Source organism: Amphiura filiformis, chromosome 13 (genome assembly GCF_039555335.1).
Source record: "Amphiura filiformis chromosome 13, Afil_fr2py, whole genome shotgun sequence".
NCBI classification, from domain to species: Eukaryota; Metazoa; Echinodermata; class Ophiuroidea; order Amphilepidida; family Amphiuridae; genus Amphiura; species Amphiura filiformis.
The window spans coordinates 16751872-16779520 of record NC_092640.1 but is presented as its reverse complement, the minus strand read 5'-3'; the positions used below and the strand labels follow the sequence as shown (position 1 = coordinate 16779520).

General features: G+C 37.4%; 1 protein-coding gene across 1 annotated transcript; it reads right to left on the bottom strand.

Moving 5' to 3' along the window:
* Positions 1–217: 217 nt before the first annotated feature.
* Positions 218–23040, bottom strand: LOC140168687 (complement C3-like). The gene is made up of 5 exons (XM_072192098.1): positions 22972–23040; positions 19842–20048; positions 18692–18821; positions 6089–6190; positions 218–426 (listed from the first exon to the last, which is right to left on the bottom strand). The coding sequence occupies exons 1-5, from the start codon at positions 23038–23040 to the stop codon at positions 218–220; spliced, it is 717 nt and encodes a 238-aa protein (XP_072048199.1).
* Positions 23041–27649: the final 4609 nt, after the last annotated feature.

Sequence of the window (27649 nt, the reverse complement as noted above, 5' to 3'; positions counted from 1 at the left end):
ACAATTTGATGAAGTTTAAAATTTGACCCCATGTAAAGTTTAATGACCTTTCTTCCACCCATGAGACAATATTTTGTTTTGGGAACAAAATTACTAATGTATTCCTCTGGTCATAAGGATTCAGAAAATATATAGTTTTACCTATCTAGGATCTACTGTTCTTGAGTTATTTATCCAAAACTGTACTTACATACTTACGACCCAACTTGATTATGTGTTAGTAATAATTACCAGCTTCAATATTTTGGATTGCTTTCTTCTCAATGTCAGGTGTGTCTTCACCGATGACTTTTAGGTATTTATAGATGTAGACATTAGGAGCTGTGTAGATCATAGTTTGTTCACCACAACCACGAGGCATGTTAAGAAATGCACCACTATTGAGTCCTTCTATAACTGCACTGGCCACAGGTCCAAGAAGACTACCTGTAAGTTATGTAAAATATAATATGGCAGTTTAGTATTTTTCTTCGTTGATTATTAATCTATAGGTGGTACAAAATCATTACAGGGGTTGTAGAATTGTCAACTCTTGTGAATTCAAATATAATCTATGTTTGTGCTTAACATAAACAGTTGAACATGCCCAGAAACAAGCCAACATATACTTATTTAATTTTGAAAGAAATTAAAACATAATGATAATAACATTAAGAAAAAGAGTATTTTCCCAAAAATAACACTTAAAGGGACCATTGAAAGAAAATATTATTTGGTATCAAAATAAAGCCCATAAAATATAGAATCAATATCTAAAACAATTGAAGAACTAACTATTTTAGTAATAAAAATACAATGAAAACAACGTACTCGATGCTACATCGCGCGTCATTTATCAAAAATAGAAAATTGGGCGCTTTCCCGATGACGTCATTGTGGTTACGCGTGTTGGCATTTTTGCCGGGACAATTTGACAACAGCGATCGCGATCTAAATATGCAGATGCAATAATCATGATAAGTCCGGTCCGACTGCCTGATCAGGAAGTACTGCCGAATCAGGCAGCATGTTTCCGAGTTTGGCAACACCGGCTTTGGTAACCCTTCCGAATTCGACAGACTAAGGACTAAAGGTTCGTTCATACTGCCACCGCATTTGCGATGCGTTGCTTTGCGATGCGGTGCGTTGCCGTACTGCAAACTACTGCATTGCGATATCGCAATGAAGTTAAATACATTTTAACTTGGAAATGCGACAAGTTGCGTTGAGTTGCGGCAAAAAGTAATCGATATATCGGCATCGCAAAGCAATGCATCGCAAATCACTGCGGTGGTAGTATGAACGAACCTTTAATTGTTCATGGTGATTTTATAAAAGATCGGGGGAAATTTTACTTTGACACACATGAGCTATATGTAAGTTGACAATTTTTCACCGGGCGAAAAAAAATTCCACCGGGAGAAAAATAATTTAAAGAACAAAACAATTTCTAACGGTTTTTTAAAAATTTGATTTAAATATGCAAATTAACTTTATTTTAACTAAAATTTATGAAAAATTACTACTAATTGTACATTCATTGATAATTTTATATATTTTACCTACTTCTTTACTCTAAACCAAGAAATAACGGTATATTAAAAGATGCTCTATTTGAAATAGAGCATTGCATTGTGGGATACCATACTGCCTGACTCGGCAACATACTGCCTGATTCGGCAGTACTTCCTGATCAGGCAGTCGGACCGGACTGATAATGTAATACAACCACTTATATAATTATTTAAAGGTCAAGTAAAAACAAAATACCAGTTGATTGTCCACATGTTATCAAAAAGAGGAAGTAGAGGGCCTTTTTATTTATCATTTATTATTTTTTTACAATGCAAATGGATCATTTAGGCCTATGTATTATTCCCGGACATTATTATATAACTTGTAGAGGAGGATGATAGGATTGAGGCTCTTGCTATTTGATGGTTCTCTGAGAGGATGATTAAAACAAAGTTTCTAAATTGAAATGCTTATTGGACAGAAGCAAATCTAATCAATTGACAATATTATTAACTAATTAAAAAATATTTTTCCCTTAAGAAAATAGCATTAAACATTTCAGACTCCCTCAATGGCAATACCATGCGGAAGGAAGCGGACGGGGCGGGACGATCATTTTTTTTTATCATCATCAAGCATGCAGCTTCCTATTTTACTTATTCATAAATTCAACCCCTTGTCAACATGACCAAGATATGATTCCGATGACTTAATGTAGGCCATACATGGCATGTATAAAACCTTAAAACTAATTATGAGTAGGCCTAGGCCTATGATATACCGGTAGTGACGATGACGAAGGGGATATCGCCAAGATATGCCGCAACACATAAATTGCCTAGCTGGGCCCCATGGGTATTATTATTATAGGCCTATGTATTTTTTTCCGTATGGCGTACCTTAAAATATTCAAGAGATGATTATTTGTCCCAAAACCTGACAATTGGTAAAAACACCCCAAACATGCCAAATTAGGCATAGGCCCTTTTATTTTGCAAATTTATTCCCCCTATACCATGTGTTATACGGGACACTTGCCATTTGCCAATATTATTTGAGCCGTTGGCATTGGGGCAGTAGCTGAACGGCAGATGAAGAACATGACATGCAAGCTGTTATTGAAATAAATTACGAGGAGCGCCTTCAAACATACATTCAAAAATGCCTTCAAAAAGCCTATGCTACAAAAAATAAAAGTATAAACATCAAATGGGTAATATTATAGGCCTACACTTATTTTAATCCATGCATGGTTAAGCCCGGGGTAGCCCTAGGCTATGCGAAATTGATGTAAGTCAGCCGGGCGCGCTGTATTTTACAACATTTACCCAATCAACATAAACTTTGTAAGTGTAGGCCTACCTTTGATAAAACGCTCGGACACTCGGCACTTTCAAGTTTCAGTGGGAGTTGAGATTGGATTAGGCCTATAAGCATTTCTGAAAACGCAAACTAAAGGCTGACAGTAAATATTGTTCATATGATTGTTTGGAGTGGCCTTTATGTTCCTCTCGTGGTTCTTTATCTTCAAATTTGTTTCTCATTTTTCATAGGCTTTTAAAAATAAATAAAAATAAATTTCGGCTTTTATATATAGCGCCTTTTCCCAGATCTCGGAGTGTTCAAAGCTGTAATTTCGCTGCCATGGCCTATCACAATCAGATCGCATCATGGCGCAAACCTAGCCGCACTTGGATTGTAACATCCACCAATTATCTTTTATAACCAAACAACTAATCATCGATTTTTGGAAACTGGAGATCTCGGAGAAAACCTGCGAGAGCAAGCATGGATACGGGATCCCGGGATCGGGATAAACCAAGTTCGCAAGAGTCTCTGGGCCGCGCGCCGGGGATTGAAGTTGAACCCGGGACCTCAGTGGTACAAGGCGAGGAAACAACCGCGCCAACTCGCTCTCCCGAGCGACCGTTTAAAGACACAAACAAACACACTTTAATTACTCGCAATTCAGCTTCGAAACTTCGCAGTCAGGATCATCGGCTTGAGTAAAACTAGGCCGCACGCCCGGGAGGTAGGCTAATTAGGCCGGAAGAAATTAAGTCGCATATCATGGACTAACCCGAAACATCATTGCCTTCTCTTTCCTATCCTCACCAGATATTTCAGATAAGTAAAGAGTTGCTATATCAGAATGTCTCAAAACAAATGATACTCTCTTGCAAAAGTCGAGCAGCTAGCACTGAGAGCTTTGACTTTGTCAATATGTAGGCCTAACTTACATATGTTTCCCCGTTGTTGGCCAATTTTGTAGCTAGAATTTATATATAGGCCTATCATAGTAGGCCTACCAGTCTAGTGTCCGTCTCATGGTCGGCATGTTGCAACAGTCATTGTCGCTTTGCAATTTATCCTATATAATATCCTTTTTAATAAAATTTGTTAGGCCTAAAACTAAAAGGCTCAGAAAAGTTCAATGCTGTAAACACGTTTATGCGTTGGTTTAGGACTAAGTCTGGCCTATGCAGTGTTGCCATGCAGGGGAAAGGATAACCACTTTGACGTCACAGGGGTTGCCACGTGTCTCTGCACATATGAATTGGGCGGAACGACGCGACATTGGGCGCTTTGTCTTTATTTGCTGATTTGGGGGGGTAAAATAAAGGAAAATTGCGTTTATCATTTTAGAAATGGATTCTATATGTTATTAGCTTTATTTTGATACCAAATATGTTTTTCTTTCAACGGTCCCTTTAACACTACTGAAAATATACAGTGGTGCAGAACAAGCTTTGAACAAGCTCCTCCGCAGCCAATTTGGTTCCGCTCCATCGAAAACGAGCTGGCCACGGAAGAGACTACCCTACGTTGTGTTTAGATAGCCATTCTTGAGTCCATATTAAAATGACTAAGCCTACGCTCTCAGCTAGAATCCGACACTGCATTGTACTAGAAATACCTTTTCTGTGAAATCGTTAGAGCAAGGAAAATAGAAACTGGTTACATTGCTTTACGGTTTACATGTCTGTGATCATGGCTTTATCCGCAACTGTCTTTGCGTCATTAACATAATTCATAACAGTTACAGAATCAGTCGATAGTGTGGACACTCGTTACACGCAAACTCCCAACATTCGTGAACTTTTGGCGTTGGAAAAGACACCACGTGAATAGAGTGCCCTGTCAAAGATGTCTACTCTGTTTTATATATTGAAACTCCATTAGTAAAACACAACACTATGGGAGCCGCCGACCTCGGGCCTGTCGGCCATGCGGCCTTAATGTTTGGGCCCCAGTATCAAGAAAAACATCAAGGCTGCAGGGCCGGCAGGCCCGAGGCCGGTAACTCCTATAGTTGAGTTCTTTACTAATGGAGTTCCAATATTTTAAAGGCAACGCAGGGCAAGAAAGCAATGCGTTACATTAAGGGTGACGGGCTGTCTCCTTAATGTAATGACCTACCGGTACTAATGTAATGTAATGTAATGAAATGTAATAAACCATATTGTCGAATCCAACGAAAAATGTACACAGCTTGTTCAGGGCCATTACTCAAAAGTAAATAAACACTCGGCTTTCGTTTTTGTATTCTTCTTGTTCGAGTTGATAATACGCTTCGCGGCATGTATAGTAAGACCCCCTTCTGTGACACAGAACTTAGACACAGGGACCCCAAAACATGCTATTTTGACCCATTAAAAAAATGTTTCTTAGAGTATTTTTAAAAACATCTGCATCAGTTATGAAAACCAGTCGTCGGATCGATTCTATATTGATTTCCTAAAAGTGTGTATTCAAAGATTGCTTGTTCAATTTTTCACATATTTGTATATAATTGTGGATTTGTTGAGATAATTTTTGAGTGGCATTTTTTAAGTTACCTATAGGAATACATTTTTTCATATCTTTATAGAAGTCTTCATATATCCAATATTGAAATGAATTTCATTCAGACATCTTTAATATTGTGTTTAGCTGCCAGAAATTCTGAATAGCATAAAGGAAGGTTTGGTAAAAAAATATGCGTTACCTCCGAGTACATGTTAAAAAAGCTGTGTCATTTCCCAAAACTGAGAGAATAGTAAATAATAGTTGAGCAATAGTTGAAGGGTAATACACTCTTTAATACTACCAAGTTTCAATAGCCTGCATTTAAATATTTCTGAGATATTGACGAAAAAAGGTATTTGGTAGCCGAACGTTACCTACGAATACAATTTGACATTATGAAAGTATTGTGAAACACCGCCAATCATGTCAATGCCCGGTACATAAAGAAGGCCCATATGTTCGCTATCAAATCGTATGTCAAAGAAAGTTGCGAATTCACATACATGCCTGTCATGCAAAACTGAATAAGTTTAATTGTTGAAAAATATGTTCATTTGAAAGAAAAATCAGATTCGATTGCCCTCCCATTTTGGCTCGCCAAAATTTCTTCCCCATCCCCCCCCCCCACCAATTTTACCCTCACCCATGCCCAGGGCTCATAATTATTGCACAGGCCCTAATTAACACCAAGAAGGTGTTGAAATACCACCAAAGAGTGTGTTCCTCTCAGAACACGACCTCGATGTTAAAATCAACACCCTCGGTATTACTTTTAACACCGGCGTTTTGCAGTGAGATAACTTACCTATCAGGTTGACCTCACATTGAGCTGTGTTTGGTATAGCATCAGCAGGCATTGTCAACCTAACAGTGTCAACCTGTGTCTGATTAGCTTGCTCACCCAAATCTACAATAGGGAACACACAAACAAGCGATACAAATGGCGTCACAATAGACCTTTTTAGTAGTTGAATGGAAAGCTTTGTATATTAGTTCAAGCTGAAATATGTCACATCCGGCACTGTAACACAAATGCCAACATTTTCAGTCGCAACATGCGTTTTGGCTCTTAATTGTTCTTTCTTGAGGAAAAGTATACATTTGTGGAAAGCCTATTACCAGAAGAATCCAAATATGCAGTTAAAATAAATGTCGGATTAACAGGGTCGGATTTACACGGGGATTTACAGGGCCAGATGGGCCCGGGCCCAGGGCCACCCAAAATTGCCATGTGCAGTGTGCATCTTCCATTTAAGCCGAAAAACACCAGTTTTGGGCCAAAATAGTTTTCCAAAATTGTAAAATTTGCGCGCTTCTCGCGCACTGGCCTATTATATAGCAAAATTCAGCTTCAATTTGGGCTAAAATAGTTTAAAATTGACACTTTTTCGCGTGCTTCGTACGCAAATGTCCTAGTAAAATCTAAACACTTGCCACTTGAGTGCACATGCCTTCCTCACGGTGCGTTTGGAGCCTCCAAATTTTGGGCTGGCCCAGGGCCCGCAAAGAGGTAAATCCGGCCCTGGTCGGATACACTCTAAAGAAAATATTTTCAAAAATGTAACAGACATTTGGTGTAAAATTTGGCATGAACTTACTTATTTTTTTCACACCCTGTATCATCACTTCGATCAATCATAACAGAACATGACTATACACATTATTAAAGCTCATAGTGTGGCCTGTAGCAAAATTAATTTACTTTGAGGTGTTTCATAACAGTAAGCAAATGCAATAAATTATGAAGTTACTAGTAAATTTTAGCATTCATTTTAGCATAGCTGGATTCCTTGGAACATAAGCTTTCCAAAAATATGTACTTTTGTTGGTGTGAGATGTATAGTTTTAGACATGAATCAATTTTTAAATAAAAGGAGGACAATTGATCTAAATCAGTGCTTGTAACGCCCCACCATATGAGACATGACCTTAATGAACAAATGTGTTTAGGGTGAAGTGTTAGCTTTCGTTCGATATAAAAAGATTTCTGATTGGATGAAGGGAACAGATGCCTATTTTCCACTAGATCTCACACAGATCTTATGATGCTATGCACTCAACCGTGTAGTATAACACAGACTGCGTAGAGGCTGGACTCGCTGCGCTTGGAAATATGTGTGTATTCGGGTGTATCGAGGTGGAAACTGTGCGTAGATGCATTTACAAGAGAATCGTTTTTGTTGTCAAACGTTTTCATATGAAGGAAAAAATAGTACCAAACTACCAAGCTCATAATAAATATCAAATAAACAAACTATATACACGTAAACACGTCTTGATAAATAAGAATGCAACAAAACCATCCTTTTTAGGTTACAGGTATGTGCCACACAGACCTTTGAATGCTGACTTTCTCTATACCATTTTTCACCCTGATGTGGCAGTGATGTCAGTGCGTGTGCATTTCATTTAATAGGCACATCTTCAAGTAGCTAGTGGATGCTTAAAGCACTCGCGTACGCACACACGTGATTAAAGACGCGCAATAGATGCGAGCATGGATCAGCTGCCTCAACGCATCAAGTCACTGCCACATCAGGCCTACTTCTTTTTGCCACCCGGCCATCAGTATACCAAATTTTCACAAAATGCACCCAAATTTACCTAATTGGGCGCGTTTCCCCAAATATTGGTCTCCACTGAATAGCCGTCCATCAATATACCAAAATCGCTGAAAAGGACCCAAAAATCGTGGCACATCCCCATATACCTTCAACCCACGGGTATTTTAACTTGTTTTCAATATTAATTGTTTCACATGCATGTACACAGCTTTTGGTTCAAACTGCCACCCTGTGCTCCAGCTAGTACATGTACATGTACTTCAATACCACAGGTCATCAAATATTTTTTGCACCAAGAAAGGTTTGGAAACTTGTGGTCAAAATTATTGCAATTCATAGTTTTATATAATTAGGCTAAAATAGCTGTAAATTGATTGACAATTTTTAGGGTTGGATGAAATGTTACTTTAAATGAATTTATTTTATATTTTAATTTAAATCATTTACTTTGAAAATTTCTTTTGTAAAGAGGTTGTAATTTTAATCAAATCATACAGAATATAAAAAATCAAATAAGTTTAAGGGGGAACAATACCCCGATTTTCATCAGTACCCCTCTTCTTTTTTTTCTTATTTATTTATTAAGTACATATATATGTTTATCACCTCATGTCCTGAACTTATAAAATATATCTACATATAAAGTGATTTTCAACCATTTTAGTAAGTCATTTTAACCCTATATATTTTTGTTTACTGTAACCTAGTAACTCAGATCTGTGTTTCATAACAAACCATAATTTATTCTTTTCAACATGTTCAAGTAGGGTACATGAATAGAATACATTAAATCCTTTGTTATACTCTCTATAGAAAATCTAGTGGTGCATGCAAAATACCTACCATGCTATAACACTGAATAAATTAAATAAACACTTATACAATGGATGCATAGTCATTAGTTGTTAGGAGAAGAAAAGGCTATTAGGTCACCGTATGTCAGGTTATAGGTCAATTGGTTCAGGTCAAATTTAAGCATCAATTTTGAATACACATGTGAGAGTCTGTGATATCATAATGAGGCATAATTTTGATATTCTGTCTTTAACTGGATATATATCGAGAAGTGCATGGTGGATATACTAATATACCTTGGGATGTAAATGGTGAGTACAATTTAGAATGCCTAGTTGAGATGGATTTCACAAATAAATATAAAATAGTTACCAAAATCACAAAAGTTAAGCTTACGGAAAACTACCCAATATGGTTGTATAGGTGACAAGAAATACAAATTTTTTCATCATTGCTGTAGTATGGTTGTTGTAACCTGTTACCTATGGCTTAATTAAGTTTCAGTGCAATAATGTCGCAAGTTAAAAATACAAATATAGCTCAACATTGAAAATAGAAGCATTTTAACCAGTTCCTTTTTTGATAGTTGTGGAGCACCAAGTTCATGAAGTCATAAAAGAAATGAGGAACCACTTATTCCTATTTTACATATCAACTTTATTTCCCTAATGTGTTAGCAACACATATCCAAAATTTTAACGAAATCCGTTGATAGTAAGCTTTCCAAAATGAAGTGAATTTAAATCATCAGTGATGTACCTCCTTTTGGCTTCTATCTGTAAAAGCATGTAAGCTACATTGATACCGATGCCACCAATAAAACGAGCAGATTTGCCCCTTCATTTTGCATACCACTTTGTCCAATTTTTTTTTTTTTTAATTTCTTCACAAAATGCAAAAAAATGCAAAAAAAAATCAATGGGTGTAGTACCCCTTAATTTCTTCATTTATCAAGCTATCAAGCTGATTCATTAATTTTCAGTCTGCCCCTTATCTACAGAAAACAAGCAGACCTCGCCTATCTGCTAATTTTTAAAGGTTTGGTGGCTCTGAAAAGAGCCGTTCACCGAAGACCACATAGAGTGTATGGTAAAACTGATTCATTTCGACTCATTCTCACTCATTTGCATTCATTACTATCCAGTGGCGTAGCCAGGATTTTGAAACCGGAGGGGCACAGCTTGTAAATGTACCGACGGAAATATTTTTTGCCGACGGAAGTTGCGATTTGTTGACCCAAATACAAACATAAAAACATATCATTTTTATGTATAATTCACAATTTTTCATCGTTTTTGTATAATTATCCCCTTTTTTCTGTAAATTAACCAAGTTGCAAAGAAGAGAGATTAACTACTTTGAGGTGATTTACTGTGATGTCATCAGCATATTTGCTGTGATGCTCCAAAATTCTGCAATTAAGGCTTCAGACTCTGGTGTTAATATTTGTCGTTTTATACCCATGAAGTTCCACCTATTCACGACAGCATGATCATGAGGACCCAGTGATTCAGATATGTCAAGTTACTAAATTAGCGACCAATATAATGTGAGTAGTGTGGAACATAATTTTGGCAACTACGTTGTTCTATCAATGGTAGTATATAGTAATGATGTAATGGCTATTTGACATTGATGTTGATTATTGATGATAGACTCTTAAAGGTTTTAGCAAACATATGATTGCACCTGTGATGGAAATCAAACAATGGTGTTGCTTCTCTTGGTACATTGACACATATGCCAACATTATAAGGGCTATGAGGTCAACCTCTATCTATCCTGATACATGGTTTTGCCCTGGAAAGAGACGTTTCCTGAACTTTATTAAAGTCTTGTGAGTGTGCATATAGACAGTAAATCAAACATATAGGATGCTGGCCAATTGAATAAAATGCATTTATTCTGCTGATGGGTTAGTTTCTGTTTGTTTTACTCATTTTAATGCTAGCCTTTTACTTTACTAGAGGATCCCATCTGTAGATTTTAGAAGAATAAGTTGTGAAACAGAAGTATATTTATGTTGATATGCTCCGGTGTCTTACAAACTTCATTAACGCACTTTAATGAACAAATCCTACTTTGGCAGTCATTGTGGATGTCATTTTGAATTTCCAACATTCCAATGATACAATTTGATAAGATATGTTTGGTTGAACCCACTAAGCTAATTTTAATTGATTGTTTTAACCATTGAATGTATTGAACAAATTTTTAAAGAAAAAAAGATGTTTTGGCGGCCAATTTGACGCCATTTTGAATTCAAAGTATGGGATCATTATTATTTACCGACAGTTCATTTTTGTATATCAGCACAGAAGCCCTAACTCATTAGTTACAAAAAATGTACTTTTGGATAAAATATGTTTTAAAGGCCACTTTCTTTAGTAAGAAAATGGGTTTTTTTTGGCGCCATTTTGAATTTATAGCATAGTTTCATCAAAATTTAAGGACAGTTGTTTTATATTACGGCCCAGAAGCCCTTACTCATGTATTACTTAAGCATAAAATGTGTTTTAAAGGCTAATTTAATGCATTTGTAATCAAAAACCCATTTTGGCGGCCATTTTGAACACCATTTTGGACGCCATTTTGAATTTTAAGCATGGGATCATCATAATTTAAGGGTAGCTGATTTAACTAATGGCTCAGAAGCCTTAACTCATGAATTACTTTAGGATAAATGTGTTTTAAAGGCTAATTCAGTGCATTTTTAGTTAAAAAAACCTGTTTTGGCGGCCATTTTGGTCGTCATCTTGAATATCTGCATTACGGCTACTTTTTGGTTTGGGGAATATAGTGGATATGTTTTTGCGTCATACAAGGAACCTAAAAAAGTTGATTTGAGTAAGCCCTGGGGTGCAAATGACAACTTTCCTGTCTGATATAGTAAATAAATCTGGAAAATGGCGGCCATTTTGAATTTGGCTGGTTAGGCTCCGCCCACATCAAATTAAAAATGTGGCAAATACTTGTTTGCTTCTTTAGTGTATATTATAGAACATATCCAAAAATTACTGACTGTAGCAAAAAAATAATTACCCTTACAACATTGACTAGACTATAAGCCGGAGGTTTATGCGCTTCCCTTACAAGCAGGGCCTGTCTGCGAGAGTTCTAGACTTTTCGGTCCAAGAATGAAAGAACATAAAACGGTATCTGATTTGGCATCCGAAAAACCATATACCAAGGCCAAAGAAAATCATTTGTTGAAAGTGCCCCTAAGAAATCCGCTCTCACGGACCATGTCGCTGAGGACAATCATGTGATAGGCTGGGAAGAAGCCAAAATAAGAGACATTGAAACTAACAGGAAAATGAAGGAATCAATATGGATAAGAAAGAGGGGGCATGCTACTTCCTTCCGCATATCTATGATCAGTTATTGACAGCGCCATCTACGTCAGCTAGCTACCAATATGAAGCAACTGAGTCAAAGGTCAAAGCTGGTCATTCAATTTGAGAAAGTGATCATGATGCAGTCATGTCTACAGTAGAATTCATCTCGACCTTTGCAGGACTTAACCCCATAAAAAAGCTATTAAACCAAGATAACACTCATTGAAACAGCTCAACTGATTAAATCGGATCTTCTCTGGCTGTGCACATGTGACTGTTTTCATGTGCGATATCGCAATAAAGTTTGCGTATTATAGCTTCAGTTGGGTAACCGATTATAAAGGAAACGAAAGGAAACAATGGTATGTGTACTTTTGTTCACGAAATGAGACAATGGCGTGCTTTTTGTTAACCAGCATTCTTGAAAATGAGCAACATAATGATTGTTGACTTAACACTGTTTGGAAATAATTTCTTCATATTTTGGTGTTATCTGTCGTTTACATATCCTTCCTAAAACACAAAAGTGCGACCTCTCCAAACATCTAAATTAGCTAAAAATTTAGGACATGTTACAAAACTTTATTTTCTAGAACCTATTTAGAATAATTTAAATGTAGCTTTTACCGTTTTTTGTGGCATCCTTCAGAAGTGAGCGGTCCGATACCAATATTTTCGGTCAAATCTCCATTCAATTAACACGGGGAGTTGGCTAGCTATGCCTTGCCCTCACTCATATTTTACAAAAGTGCGACCATTTCTGAACATCTAACCTAGCTGTAATTTTAGGTCATGTTAGAGAAATATATTTGCTAGAAGTTTTGGAGAATAAATAAAATATTGGCTGGTTATTTTTCACACAGTGATGTTAACTAGGCAAGTGTCCATTCTCCCAACATACATCATTTGTACAGGTCACGCGTCAATGGTGAGAGCACTGTGTATTGTGTATAGGAAAACGGACAGTAACTGCAGTATGTGTGACACAGCACGAAACGTCATTGAGGTATGTTAACATCACCAATAATTTTGATTTTTTTGAAATTAGCAATATAATAGACATTTTATGGCAAATTATTAAAAATCGAAGTAAATTGTATAAATCTAATGATATGTAGTGTATGTAGCTGGCATGAACAGCCATCCATCATATGAAAATTCTCATCTTTCGTGTGGTGAAAACCCCTTTTTGAACTCGGATCAACTTGGAATTCTCGGAACATTTAACTAGGGCATTGTGCTGAAATATCGGTAAGATTGAAGCATGTTTCACCCAGGCAGTATATTTTCACAAAATCTCTACTTATTTGCTATTTCTTATACTGTATACCTCTATATCGAGAAATCAGTAGGAACAACCTGGGAAAAGTAAGCATCAACAGGACACCATAGGCAATATTAACCACTTGTAGTTTGTTGGGACCCTATAACATCACAAAATAGCAAGCAGTCTACAATTAGTTACCAACATTTTTACGAAAAACAGGCATGTAGTTAAATATTGCTGATATTGGAGTTGTTAAATTAAGGGGTAGGGGTCAGAGGTTGATTCAATGTAATCCCAGCATGCAGTATGTTATTATATGCAATGTAATAAAGGAGCCATTTCAACACCATTTCACATTCAAATTTATGTACAAAATAAGAACCAGTAGTTTTGATGGAATATTCATCGAGACAATTAGCACCAGAAATAAACGATATAGGCCTTTGCTTTTTGAGTAGCCATCTTTTGCAGAGGTCACATAGCCTTGAAACATACATTAAATCAGATGTCACATGACCCTTTAACCCCTGGTACAAGTCAGAGCTGCTCTAAAATCATATCTTATTTATTTGTTGTACTTTTGTAGTTCATAATATGCAAACATGCTAAAACTATGGCAATTGATTGAGTAAAATGTATAAATGCTCCATAATACTACCCCTGCCCCTTAATTTAGCAATTCTTAAGAGGCACACAGGATCACTAATTATCCATTATTATTCACCTCATAACTCGAAAACTATTTATGTAAAGTATATAAAAGTATACATTTTTTGAACGGAAATGAGCTCATAAATCCATTTAAAATGTCAGTTTTGGGTCAAAAAGTACAATTTTCGAGAAAATCCCAAAAAACGGCTTTTTTGACCAAAAAGTTTTGGTCCGCCAAAAAAAAATTATTTGAAAATCAAAAACTGTAAAACATGAATTTTATTAATTTAGACAAATAAATCTAGAAAGTGTTTTTTTATTTTTTCGAAATTTTGCTTAGTTTTTAAAATATAGGCAAAAAATCAGTAAAAACGTGTGACCCGTGTTCAAATATTTGAATCATGGGTGATAAAAAAAGTTCTAGGTAGGCCCTAATTTAAAAAAATGAAAAAACACTATCTAGATTTTGGCCATATCTAAACGTTTGACTTAAAAACTTACCTCAGTGATGCTTCATTTAGACGCTATGGCGGACCAAAAATGGTTAAAAGTGGTCAAAAGTGAACTTGCCGAAAATCGTGATTTAGAAAAATACAGCGGATTTTAGGTCCATTTTTGAAGATTATTCCATAAATATATAATCCGGTGACTTGTGACGTTTGGTCAAGTTAGAAAATGAGAAGGGGCGTCCAACTGCAGCAGATTGGCATTTTGTTGGTGATTTAGAAGGTAAAACAGACAATATGACAAAATTATCCGTGCACATTCGGCAGATGTTTATCCACATGGAGTAGCCATTTTATTTACCTCAGTCTTGTTTCCATGGTGCAGCAGAGCTTCCGGCAAGGCCGCGGCGTCGCGTCGGCGTTTGAGGAGCGACAGGGCGCGCGGACAGACAGACAGGTTACGCGAATAAGTTGCACAGTGCATGGTCGTGTTGCCGCGAACGAAACCATGATTATTTAAGCACAATTTTGTCCTGTTCCGTATAAAAAAAAATGGTCTGTATTAAAATTTGCGGACATCAGAACATTAAAAGTAGCATAGAATAACTGACAAGCAATTATTTTAGCAGATATAATCAGGAAGTTTTATGAAATGAAGAATAAATTGAGACATAATCATGATAATTACGATTTCTGTTTTGTACTAATTTTCATAAGTTGCTTTAAAAATGCAATGTTTTTAATTTATCGTTTTTGGTGATTTTTTTTTTTTTTTTTTGTGTTGACAAATATTGCATTTTTATGTTCATTGTCCTTTTCTGAACCGCAAACATGATGTTGTTACTACTCGTTGCTTTTTCTTTTTAGTTGGGGGCTGGCATTTTCTTCGGAAGGGGGGGGTCACAAATATGTCGGTGACCGGAGTCAATTTTTTTATGACCCCCCCTATCGCGGGCAAATTTTTTTACGACCCCCCCTATCGCGGGTCGAAAAATTTTATGACCCCCCCCCCCTTCCAACTACACAGACTCAAGAAAAATTATTCATTGCCGGAACTAAGGCGCGGAGCGCGTCAAAACTTACAAGTGAAGAAAGTGTGTGGAGCGTGCACAGAGGAGTAAGATAAGACAGAGCGCGTACCACCAGTCAAAGTCTCCGCCTCATCCGATAATGAGGGCCGATTGTTCCATGAAATGCGACAGGCGAGACTGCTGGCAATTACCGCGTATTTTCACGGTCTGTCGCGTAATCGCTAAAGCACGCAACGCTCTATCGCGTATACGCGAAGGCACGCAGCGCTGGCGTGATTGTTAGACACGGCATGATCGAACAATCGGCCCTCATGAATATGCGAGAACTGGTAGCATACAATACACGGGGACTTTGACTGATGGTACGCGGTCTGTTTCTCTTTCGTCCATGGGAGCGTGTTAAAATTTTTATTGTAGGCCTAAGTGTAAAGAAGGCGCGCGGGCGTGTAAAAAATTTGCATAGATTGTATGCACATTTCGATTACGAAGTTAAAGAATGCGTGGGCAGCGCGCGAAAATTTTGAGTCACCAGCCCTTAATAATTCTATAACCCCCCTATTTTGAGTGTTAAAAAAATTATAACCCCCCTATTTTTGGTCTGAAAATTCTATGACCCCCCCAGTATTTTTGGGACCCCCCCTTCCGAAGAAAATGCCAGCCCCTTGGTGCTTGAGAGGCACCACAGCGGCCCGTCCGCGCCAAAGATAGGCATTTTAACGCCCGTTATAGCTAGGCCTACACCACAGGAATCCAAAGTAAAATTTTAAAAGATTCTGATGTGTCGCATTACTCAATATTCCGTTTTTGTTATTGTAATTGTTTGTTGTTATCATATTTTATTTTTAACTTTTACGGAATATCAAACACGTACAAAAGTCATAGGCCTATTATAGGCCTAAAGCCACAATAAAGTTGTAAAATATTTTGTACCGCATAAAAAGTGAATAAAATACAACAACAAAAATTTTAAAAAAAGTGTGTTGTTGTTTTCAATCAAATAAACGTATAAAAAGTGGGGTAAAAGTTGTAATATGTCTTGAATAAACTTCTTGTAAAATGGACAAAAAGTAGGCCTATGTTAAACGGGCAAAACACGGAGAGGTCACAAGAAAACTGAAAAACACGGTAATTGACATTGCCTAACAAAACCGAATTTCAAAAGTAGAAAACGGAACACTTATGGCTTTAAATTAGATTGTGGTTTATGTAGTAGGCCTACCGTATATAGGCATCATGCTATATAAAGAGCGTTTTAAAACACTGCTTGAAAACATTCACGAAAAATGCTTTAAAGCAGTTTACCTTTTAAAGTATGTAGAAAACATTGTAAACGTGAAAGTTGAAAGCCAGACAAACATTGCAAATAAAAAGGCATTCGGCCAAAACATTCGCAAAAAGTGTTGTAAAACCAAAAGCTTTTATCGCAATCATGGTATATGGTAGACCTAATAGGCCTAGTAATGGAAATGTAGTTAAAATGTGTTATGAAAAAAGCACGAATTTGCGTTTTCGATTATATTTCTCGTTTGAAATTATTATTTAGCATTAAAACATTCATGATAATACTTTCATAAACGCGTGCTCGCTATGCCGATTTCAAATATCGACATTTTTGACATAGAGTTGTAGGCCTATGCCTAGATAGTCGATATGATGTATTGAAATGTCAACGTTTTTGACATTGCGTTAATGGTCAATCAGGAGTAGCAAACGTTTGAAAAATCCGTGTTTTAATAACACTCAGGGCCTTGGGTATCTAACATAGGCCTACCGGTAGTAACTGCTTCCCTATTTTTTATGGTCTTCAAAATTAAGACGAGACTGAACGACCGCAGAGGCCCCCGAACCAAGGCTGGGACTGCATAAAATATAAGCTAATATAATAGGCCTATATTCTTGTCCAACTACACCAACTTGGTAAATCAAATAATAACAATGAAGTGAATGAATGAATGAATGAATGAATGAAATAAAACAAATTTTAAACATAAAATAATAAGCCTAATGATGTACTATACGGACTAAGTCTAGCCTACTAGCAAAATATTTAGGGCCTATGTTTTCTATCGTATCTACCAGATTGCGTCATCATTACAGGGCTTCTTACGGGTAACTACTTCTTACAGATAAATTTCATCTTTTCAAGTTCAGAATGAAACTTGAAAAACAAAACAAAAACAAACAAAAAAAATCACTATTATGTTCATATAAAAAAACCCTATAATTTATACCACTAGGGCCTATATCAGCACTTTTTTGGCGAAATTTATCGAGTAGGCCTACTGATTCTGGGACGGGGACGGTGGTGGTCTGTCGGCCCGCAGTTTCGCAATGCAATGGTGCAAGCTTTACCTACCTTGGAAGAGATCAATACGATAAAATACGGTAGTGATCGCGCTTGGCGACTCCAGCGCCTCAATCAGCAATCACCTCGCCCATCCAGTTTACCATGTGTGCGTGTCTTTGCTAGCTGTGCGCCGCAGTACGCGTTACGAGAACGCGATCTATTGCGGGAAAACAATGATTTATTTGCTTTTGCATTTTGACGAATTTTTAATGAAAAAGGGTCTTTAAAATAGCTTTTCTTATGGTTCAAATTTTAAGATTTCTTTAAAATCTATTAATGACAAGATAAAATACGGTTTGAAGATGACATTAGTGATGAAAACTCAATTTTGGCCATGTAACACTTCAGTGATCCTGTGTGCATCCTTAAGGGATCTGGAATGAGCGTTGAATGAATATATCATTAGATTTATAAAATTTACTTCGAGGACTTCGAGGACAAAACTAACATATTCGGTTTATGCGATCCCCCTGTTTACAAGCAGTCAGCAGCCATTCATTGCCGATTATACATTAACATTCATGTTCAAGAAGTCAAGCCAGTGGCGTAGCTAGGGGTTGTGGCGCCCAGGGCTAAGGATACATAATGCCCCCCTCCCCCATTCTTGAAACAAGTGCGCGAGAAGCGCGTGAAAATGTGGACAATTAGGGCCTACCACTAATTAATTTTGGCCGTAATTAAGTTGAATATCGGTCTTAAATTGATCTTTCAAATGATTTTGTGCCTAAATTCGCGCAAAAATGTTGACATTCATCGCTTGGAAGGGTGCATAATCGATGCTGAATTGGCCCCAGGGCACGTGCCCCCTGCCCCCCCGTCGCTTCGCCACTGACTAAAGTTTTCTCGATTCTACACCTGTTTGCAGAGTTGTGTGTGACGTCCAATGTGTGTGTGTCACTGAGAAATGATTAGCATGACCTACCAAATACTGACTAATCCCTAAACCGGTATCAAGATTCTCATACTCACGCATATGTTCAAGGTTATTCAGCAATCCATGATCAATGACTTCGTTACTTTCATTTGAAAATATTTGTTGGCTGAATCCTGCTGGGTTGAGTACGATGGACAAAGGCTGAACTTGAAAGGTACCTTCCGGCTGATTTTGATTATAAAGTGATAAAAATAACAATTAAAGCCAGGATGGTCTTGATTTGGTGGGGATGTATGATTGGAATTTGACAAACAAGTGACCCAAAATATACTAATGATGATCTTGCACAAATGTTGCTAAAAAACATTGAAACCTAAGCACTTCTCCATCAATTTTGAGAAGATTTCGAAAAAGCACCCATTTTTTGAAGTTTGAAACCCATATAGAGGGCAAAGCAGTGCCTGGTTCACTGATCTTTGTTATCCTCTTTAAATAACTTGCGTTTTTTTTTTTTTAACGGATGGCGCGGTTCTCGGGGGTTGCGAACGTTATATTCACAGAATAGTGGTGGGCGGATTTTACTAAAGATATTACCATCCTCATCAGGTTCAAATCCACAAACTTTGAGCCCAATCGGAGGAATTTTTTAATTTGACCCCTGTGTGACCTTTTACATCAAATGAACTCCTCTTGATGTTTAATATGTCCCTTCCTCCTCGTGTTTATATCCGCTAAGCCCAGGAATTTTAACATTTTGACCCCTTCACCACTAAGACCTCAAACATCACCTGATGACTCCCTACCCAAAGGTATCAGATTTCTTGATATGTTAGAAGCACAGATATGACCATTTACATCTTTGAGGGGTTATCATTTTGACTCCCCCTCAACTTCCCCCCCCCCCCCATGCACACACAGTGGATTGTTAAGTGGCCAAAACAAAAGAGGACGTGGTGATCGTTGGAATACTTTCAATTGGACATGAATTTTGCCGCTTAGATGATGATTCGATGTGTAGGACGACATAGTGAAGTGAGTAAACATAAATTAATATTTTACTTTGTTTTGTCAAGCAACATTTCTATGCCGAAAGACCTTATTCTTGGAACTCTCACCAAAAGTTACCTTATCTTTTCAACTATATTGGCGAATTCCATTCAGTGCTTTTTTATTTCATATTGGAATGTTCCTCACAACTGGGGGTCTAAACAAGTTACATTTCATTTGTTACCATTTAAAACTTACCACGACACGCAGCGTCTTGCTCACGACATCATTACCAAAACTTGATAACATATCGATGGTGATATTGTAATCTTGTCTCTCTAGCGGTATCACAAAGAATGAAGTTGACTTAGCTTGTCCTGCTGCAACCATGACCTCTTCTGTTACAAATTCACCCGGTTTTGCTTTGGAACACAGTCCTTCTACACCTTGCATCTTAAGAATAACCTGGGGTTTACATTAAAAAAGAACAGTTGTAAGGGTTGTGCTATGTGACCTAAAATATGATGAGGGAAGGCATGCTGATGGGGGTATTCATGTTTGAAAGTATACGGGTATGTGCCACTGTTTTGGGTTAATATTTCAGTGATTTTGGTAGGTTTTTAGGTGAAAAACTAATGGGTAGCAAAAAGAGCAAAAAGTAGGTATACTATAAGCCAGGATCCGAAAGTCTACGTGGCCCATCCCAGTACAAAATTTTGTGAAGCCCCCCCGGTTGTGGTTGTGAGGATTGAGACTATTGTGATGATCACCTGTGGTTATGCAGTAAGGGAAACTATCCAGACAATCATGCAATACTTTCTGGAGGTTTCTGGAAATCCCGGGACAACATCTGTCTAAACTATTTATGTGTGGGAAAATCCCCACATATCACATCATCAACACCAGGTAAATAATTACTGTATAGGCAGTGAAACGAATCGGTCTATAAATGCTCCGCCAGCTGCCGAGGGTCACAAAATAACTCCTGTAAGTAAGCGATTGGTATCGGTATCTCATTGGATAAAAAAACCTGTCTAAAAACTAATCGATATAGCTCAGCGATTATGTTATTAATTTAGCTGTTTGAATTGTCATCCAAAATATCCAGGCAATTTTGATTATTCTATTGTGGAATATCGGACAATAAAGCTTGTATTTACACAGTCTCTACAGAATTGCTAACTCAATGAATAGTCCGAATCGACTCGCATTCCTGAAGGACATATAAATTGGATTGATATGAATTGTGTGACCCGACCACGCTCCTATAGCTACATAGGCCTATGCTGGTCTGTTGATATGATAAAATCTCAAATCCTTGAATATATTTCGTTATTTTTGCTATTTGAACAAAACTTTTGTAAGGCTTGCACATGAATATATGTGTTGAAAGAATCTGATAACCTTTATTCTGCGTATTGACTTCCCCGCTTGCGTCTTGAAAACTAAAACTGACCAAAAAAAAATCGCATTTTCTTGACTTATATCGTATCGTATCGTATATCCGTAGTGGAAAAGAAAAGTTATGTATCTATCGTACAGGTGGTGTTCGTACAGGTACAGGTACAGGTAGTGTGTTATACTTTGCTTGGAGTGCTTGGCTTTTTATCTCGAAACTATTAAATCACGGTGGAACAAAATCGCCATGCCGTGCTGTTGAACAACTAGTACTATCATGGCAATTTCACGAAGATATAGGGATGGTGACGCTGTGCATATAATAATGTGTTGCAATGTAAAATGGTGTTCAGTTCAGTTCAGTTCATTTAAATGGAAAAAAAATGGTATTGCTTATTATTAGAACATGAAGAATTTAAAGGCTTGGTTGCAATATAACTGAATAAAAACATCAGTTCCGTACATAATGTTTAAGTGTTGAGATGTAAAGCAGTCAATTCTTTTGCGTAGCTAAGTGCTACTAATCCAGCTATAGTTCGATAAGTTCGTAACAGGCGGGAAATGTTACTACGCCGAAAAGTAGAACTACGTTAATGAATGAATAACATTTATTGATTGATTGAAAAATGCTGATTCTTCCATGCATTGTAAATACCTTGACATTTCGCATGGAGCCTACCTTAGCAACAATGAGTCTCATTTGTCATGTAAACATGTCATAGAAAACATATACAAATGGGCATTATCGGGGCTATCACTGTACTGGGCTATTATACGATGTAGCTGGCCTAGTTTATGTGATATTATTTGGATGAAACTTCTTTTGATATTATTTCATTATATTATTTTAGCCTGATTAATAGGTCCGGGTAATAGGTAAAGGAAAAATAAATAACAAGAAATGTCTTTAAAAAGACAACGCCAGGGATGAAGATCATGTTTCAAAATTTTGCATTGCAAGTACTTGGAATGCTAGTAAATTTGAATGTTTGGCACAACTAACCGGGTTGCGAAATATTGGCATTTATTGGTTAATACCACCAATGACATACTAGGAAATACTCAAAATTGTCATGTCGAAAGCTGAATTGAAAAATTTGTGCTAAATAGGTCTACATTTAATTCATACTTGCAACAAACGGCTCAATTGAAATCACATCCTCTGAGTTTTACAACAATCCAATAATCTATATTCAGACAACCTTATGGGGTACGAACGTTTGGACAGTATTTATTGTGGGACATTAGAGCACATCAGACATATCGAATTGCATTCTGAATACGAAGAATGTTCTTCTGATATCAAATAATTTTGATTTTTTTTTAAATTCGCAATGTAATACACATTTTATGGCAAATGATTAAAAATTGATATTGATATTTAACAGTACTCGAAGTAAACTTTATAAATCTGATGATTTACACTTAAAGTGTATGTAGGTGAGATGAAAAGCCGACGATCAATTGAAAATTTTGACCTTTCGTATTGAAGATATGGATTTTTTCCCCCAAAACACCAAAAAAAAATCCATATCTTCAACATGAAAGGTCAAAATTTTCAATTTATCGTCGGCTTTTCCTCCCAGCTACACACACTTTAAGAATATGTCAATAGATTTATCAAATTTACTTCGTGGACTGCTATATATAACAAAAATGTGAAAAATATCAAATATTAATATTTTGTCATAAAATTTGTATTATATCGTGAATTTCAAAAATGAAAATTATTTGATATCAGAAAGACATTCTTCGTATTCAGAACGCAATTCGATATGTCTGATGTGCTCTCATATCCCACAAAAAATACTGTCGAAACGCTCAAAACGCTCATTCCAGATCCCTTAAGGTGTATGCAAATTATTCTAAAGCCTTGTAAAATACCAGAATTCTAAATGCGTTATTGTCATGTTTAGGCATGAGCCTGCCAATATCTATAGGAAACAAAATATATACATTGAGGAAAGGATTTGACAACCATTTTACCTACCCTTGTTTCTCGACCAATGTTACCATAACGGAAGACAGTCGCTTTTATTGCAACTTTTTCATGGCGCATGACAGAATAAGGTACCGCTACATCCAAGAAGTATTCACGACGAACAACAATCTCTTTGTTATCGGCAATGCACATTCCATGAAGAGGTGATACACCTACAGCTTGGATGATCCATGTTGTAATACTGTCTGGTAGCTCGATAGGAAAATCTTTTGATTCATTGTCGCTGAATATCAAACAGAAAATAATGATAGTGTATTTATCACATTGCAGCCACTGCTTCTCCCACAACATCGCACAGAGACGCCACTTGCACATGTCCATTGTTGTTACGCTGTGCCTTTGGGGTGTTTACAGATTTGGGGTCAAATGTCATTAAAGGGTCATTTCCGGTTAAAAATGTCAAACATTGTCCAAAGTATATCGACCTTGGTACCAAAATGTGGCATATTTCACAAGGAAGACTTGTAGTTGTGTTAGTTTTGTAATTGGAACTTTCTGTCTCAAGTTATATGCAAATTAGCTAATTAGCATAAAAATGTCAAACATTGTCCGAAGTATATCGATCTTGGTACCAAAATATGGCAAATTTCACAGGGAAGACTTTGTTGTGTTCTTGTCAATATTCAGTCTTTATTGACAAATACCAATGAGTATGATTGACATCACCCTTAAGACCAGAGTAATGGGAGAGAACATGGACCTTTTCGAGCATCATTAATTCTGAATTGTATGTCAAAAGTATATAAAACTATACATTTTTGGAAAGGAAATGAGTCAAGGAATCCCATGGCGATGTCAGATTTGTTCAAAAATCTCGAGTTTTTGAAAAAATCACAAATATTCACATTTTTACCCCAATTTTTTTGTGACAACTTATAAAAAAATCCGTTCGGAGTAAAAAAAATTAGTTAGCTTTTCATGAAGAAGAGACATGAACTTTAAGGGAAGGTTTTTTATTTTTTTTTAATTCATCTCTTTTTTCGAAATATTGAAAACAAACATGTGAAAAAAGCCGTTTTGTTACTCTATTAAGCTCAAATTTGCACATAATGGTGTATATTTTTGTTTAACACAAATATTTTGAAAAAATGAGAAACCTTCCTAGACTTTGATGTAATCTAAAGGATAGTGAAAAAATTTCACACTTGTAAAAGCTGTATCTGGGGCATGGTCTAAATATGCATCTTTTTGCACCAATGAATCTATAATATCTGCTTTTAGTGCGCCAAAATTCATAATAATTAAATCTGAGTGGCATTTTGACTGCAAATTTTGTATTGTTTACACAACATTTGCTGGCGTTAACAACATACCGAACGCGCCTTGACTGCGTTGGACATATGGGCAGAGTTGCGCCGCGTCACGCGACGTGAATCGTGCGCGTAATCACAATAAACTGCTCAAATAAAGAAAGTCCGCAGTCATGTAACCCGTCCTACACCAAAACCTGATCTTGTTATGAAAATTTGATTGATACGGTTGTGTGCATAATCTTGTTAGCTCTAATTTGATACCAAATTTGATACCAAACACTCAAAAGTGACAAAGACTGATACCAGTTTATGGCATTTGGTGCATTTTCAAAAGTTGCAAATCAAAACGATAACGCGGTCGAAATTGCTTAGCGTGGCAATGTGGTCAAGCTTGCTTGCCCACGATGAACCCATGTCGACTATCCCAAGTGCGCGCTTTATTCAATTGTTAATTTAAAACGCATGGATTGCTACAGTGCTTTACTGATGAATACTAGGGCTCGATGCGATCGATATGACCTAGCGGTTGTTTCGGGCTTTATCAATGGTCGCGCTGTGCCATTCACCTCTATAGCTCCGCGTGGTCCATTTTTAATTTGCAACTTTTGAAAATGCACAAAATTTCATATACTGGTCTCAATCTCTCTGAATTTAGAGTTTTTGGTGGCAAATTTGGTATCAAGTTGGAGCTAACAAGATTCTGCACACGACTTTATCAATTAAATGTTCATAACACGATCAGATTTTGGTGTAAGACGGGTTACATGACTGCGGACTTTCTTTATTTGAGCAGTTTATTTCGCATTCGTGCATTTCTGACTCATTATTTCCCGCCAATTTACTAAGCTGTCTTGAGCCATGTGACTTTTTAGAGTTGAAAAGAGTGAAATAAATCAAGTAAAAATACGAATAAATATTAGCAAGTTGTATTTTATCAAGTGTTTCAAGTGAAAGAATACATCTTAGTGTTTATAAATATCGAAAAATCTCAAATTCGGTCGTGGACGAATGTGTTTTCCATTACTCTGGCCTTAATTGCCACCCAATTCTATACTTCAAACCTAAGCCAATTTACAGATCAACTCACATAATCCCTTGCGTTTTCGTTTCTGAACAATATAGAGGTTGTGTATATGACGTATCATATCGTAAATATGGCGGACTATTAATGCATTCAACAAAAGCAGGATTGCAATCTACCAAGAATACTAACAGAAACTGAAAAGATAGAAAGGACCATAGTGCAAAATATCCTCGCTGTATTCGCCGTAAAAGTGATGTAGTAATCGGATTAACTACCATTGCAATAGATTAATACAATTTATGAATATATCGCCCTGCACTACAAGCAGGTTGCACTCATCACCTGTGTATGTCTATTGAATACAACACCGCTCTTTTCAAAGTTACTAATCTTCCTGGTGCAAGTGATCGGCATGATATGAATATTCTATAGAATCCACGATCCAGGTCTTTATCCCTGTTCTTTGACATCTATGGTTCAATGCATAGGTACCGCGTGAACGTTGCAGTAAAGGGCGGTATATTAAAACAATTATATCACTTCTACGGCAAATAGCTCTTATGTTGACCTATCGACTAACAAGGGACTTGGCGAGTTCACAATAACATTCATTCAATCGAATTTAATGGCATTTGCAATCTATAGTGACAGGTAAACTTCCGTTCACAAACTGTTAGCAACCGATTGTGTTTAAGGGGGTACTACACCCCTGCCCAATTTTGTGCCTATGTTTGCATTTATAGCGCATTGGTAACAAGAAAGGGAGACACTGCTGCTGCAGTGTCGGGGAGCTGAAAATTACCTTTGCCAACACCTGCAACCCCTGTTGCAAAGAATCGGTGTTTAACATGCTGTTTCTGGTGTTGGATTCCCTTTGGGTGCTCCCAGGTGCGGGCTGGTATTTTACCAGAGTGAGGGAATGAGCGCCCTCTGCCTCCCTAGCTCAGTTGCTGAACATGCCAGCTTTTGGGCGGAGGAAACCATCAGGTTCAACGGCCAGTATGTTCTAATGTCTTGGCCATTTGTTTTTGCTACTGTAACGATGTAGACAGTACAGCCAGCGACACAATCATGATGAGATATTGCTCCGTTCTTTCTCCTTCTAGTTACCCATATCTTGGTGTTCATGGCATTTGTTAGGTTAGGTTTAATACCAGGTCTTTCAAGAGCACTTGTGAATTATGTTCCGGTTGGACTTTGTCCTTAAACTGCTGGAGAACAGTGCGGTGAGATCCGGTGCTGTTTTTCTGGTACGGCTAGTTTAGTTCCAAGGTCCCTTTGCCATGAACATCAAGCTCCAGCTTCATTTTCTTGAGTATTCTAAGGGGTCAAGGACGGTAGTGATTCTCTTCATATTGGAGTAGCCTATCTCAATGGCTCCGAATCTTCATCATGGGCCAAAGAGCGGAAGAGGAAGATTTACTTCTCAACGGTCATTAGGCTGGTGTTGAACATGTCATCATTGGTCAACCTTCCAACACTGGCCAACATGTTCCAGATCAGGGGCGAACTACTGCATATTGGTAGATCTCGGCTGCTGTGTGTCCAGAAATAAGCTGAATCAGGCGGGGCTGATCACCCGTAAAGCTGTTGGGACTGGACCAAAATAATTCCCAACAAACTTCATGATTACGAAAACTACAAGCAAATCTTCAAAAATACCGAGGGTAGATGAGCGGCAGTCTACTGTTGACTTCATGACGGACCAGCGGGAACTCGGCACACCATCACGAACTGTTGGCCCTGATTATTGTCGCCTGTCTACCTTCAAACCTCTTGTAATATCTACTTATAATGTTCGTACTGTAAATCAACAAGGGAAAATGCATCAGCTATTCATGGGCTGTGCTGATGCAGGTATTGACATTGCCGGAATTCAAGAACATCGTCTCATTACACCAAGCCCAACTGATGAACTTTGGTCAGATGATAGGAACTGGGTTTTAATATTCAGTTATGCTACCAAGCAAAGGCACGGAGGAGTTGGTCTGGTCATGTCCAAGCACATTCACAGATGTCTTAAGAGTGTTGAAGCTGTTTCCGAAAGGATACTAATTGTAACTTTCCATGGCAACCCTCAGCTTAGCATCACTGTTGTATATGCACCCACTGAGTGCTCAACATCTTCTGACAAGGAGGAATTCTATTCATCTCTATCTGACCACCTGGATGGTATAAAAAGACACAACATCTATCTCATCCTCGGCGATTTTAATGCCAGAATATCAGCAGATAGTCATCTTTCTCATCCTTGGGTCATTGGTCCACACTGCTACCATGATTCAACCAACGACAATGGTGAGCGCTTGGTCAACACTTGCCAGGAGTACAATCTCAGCCCGGGCCAGATGAGATTCCCCCAACCCAGGAACCGTCTCTGGACTTGGAC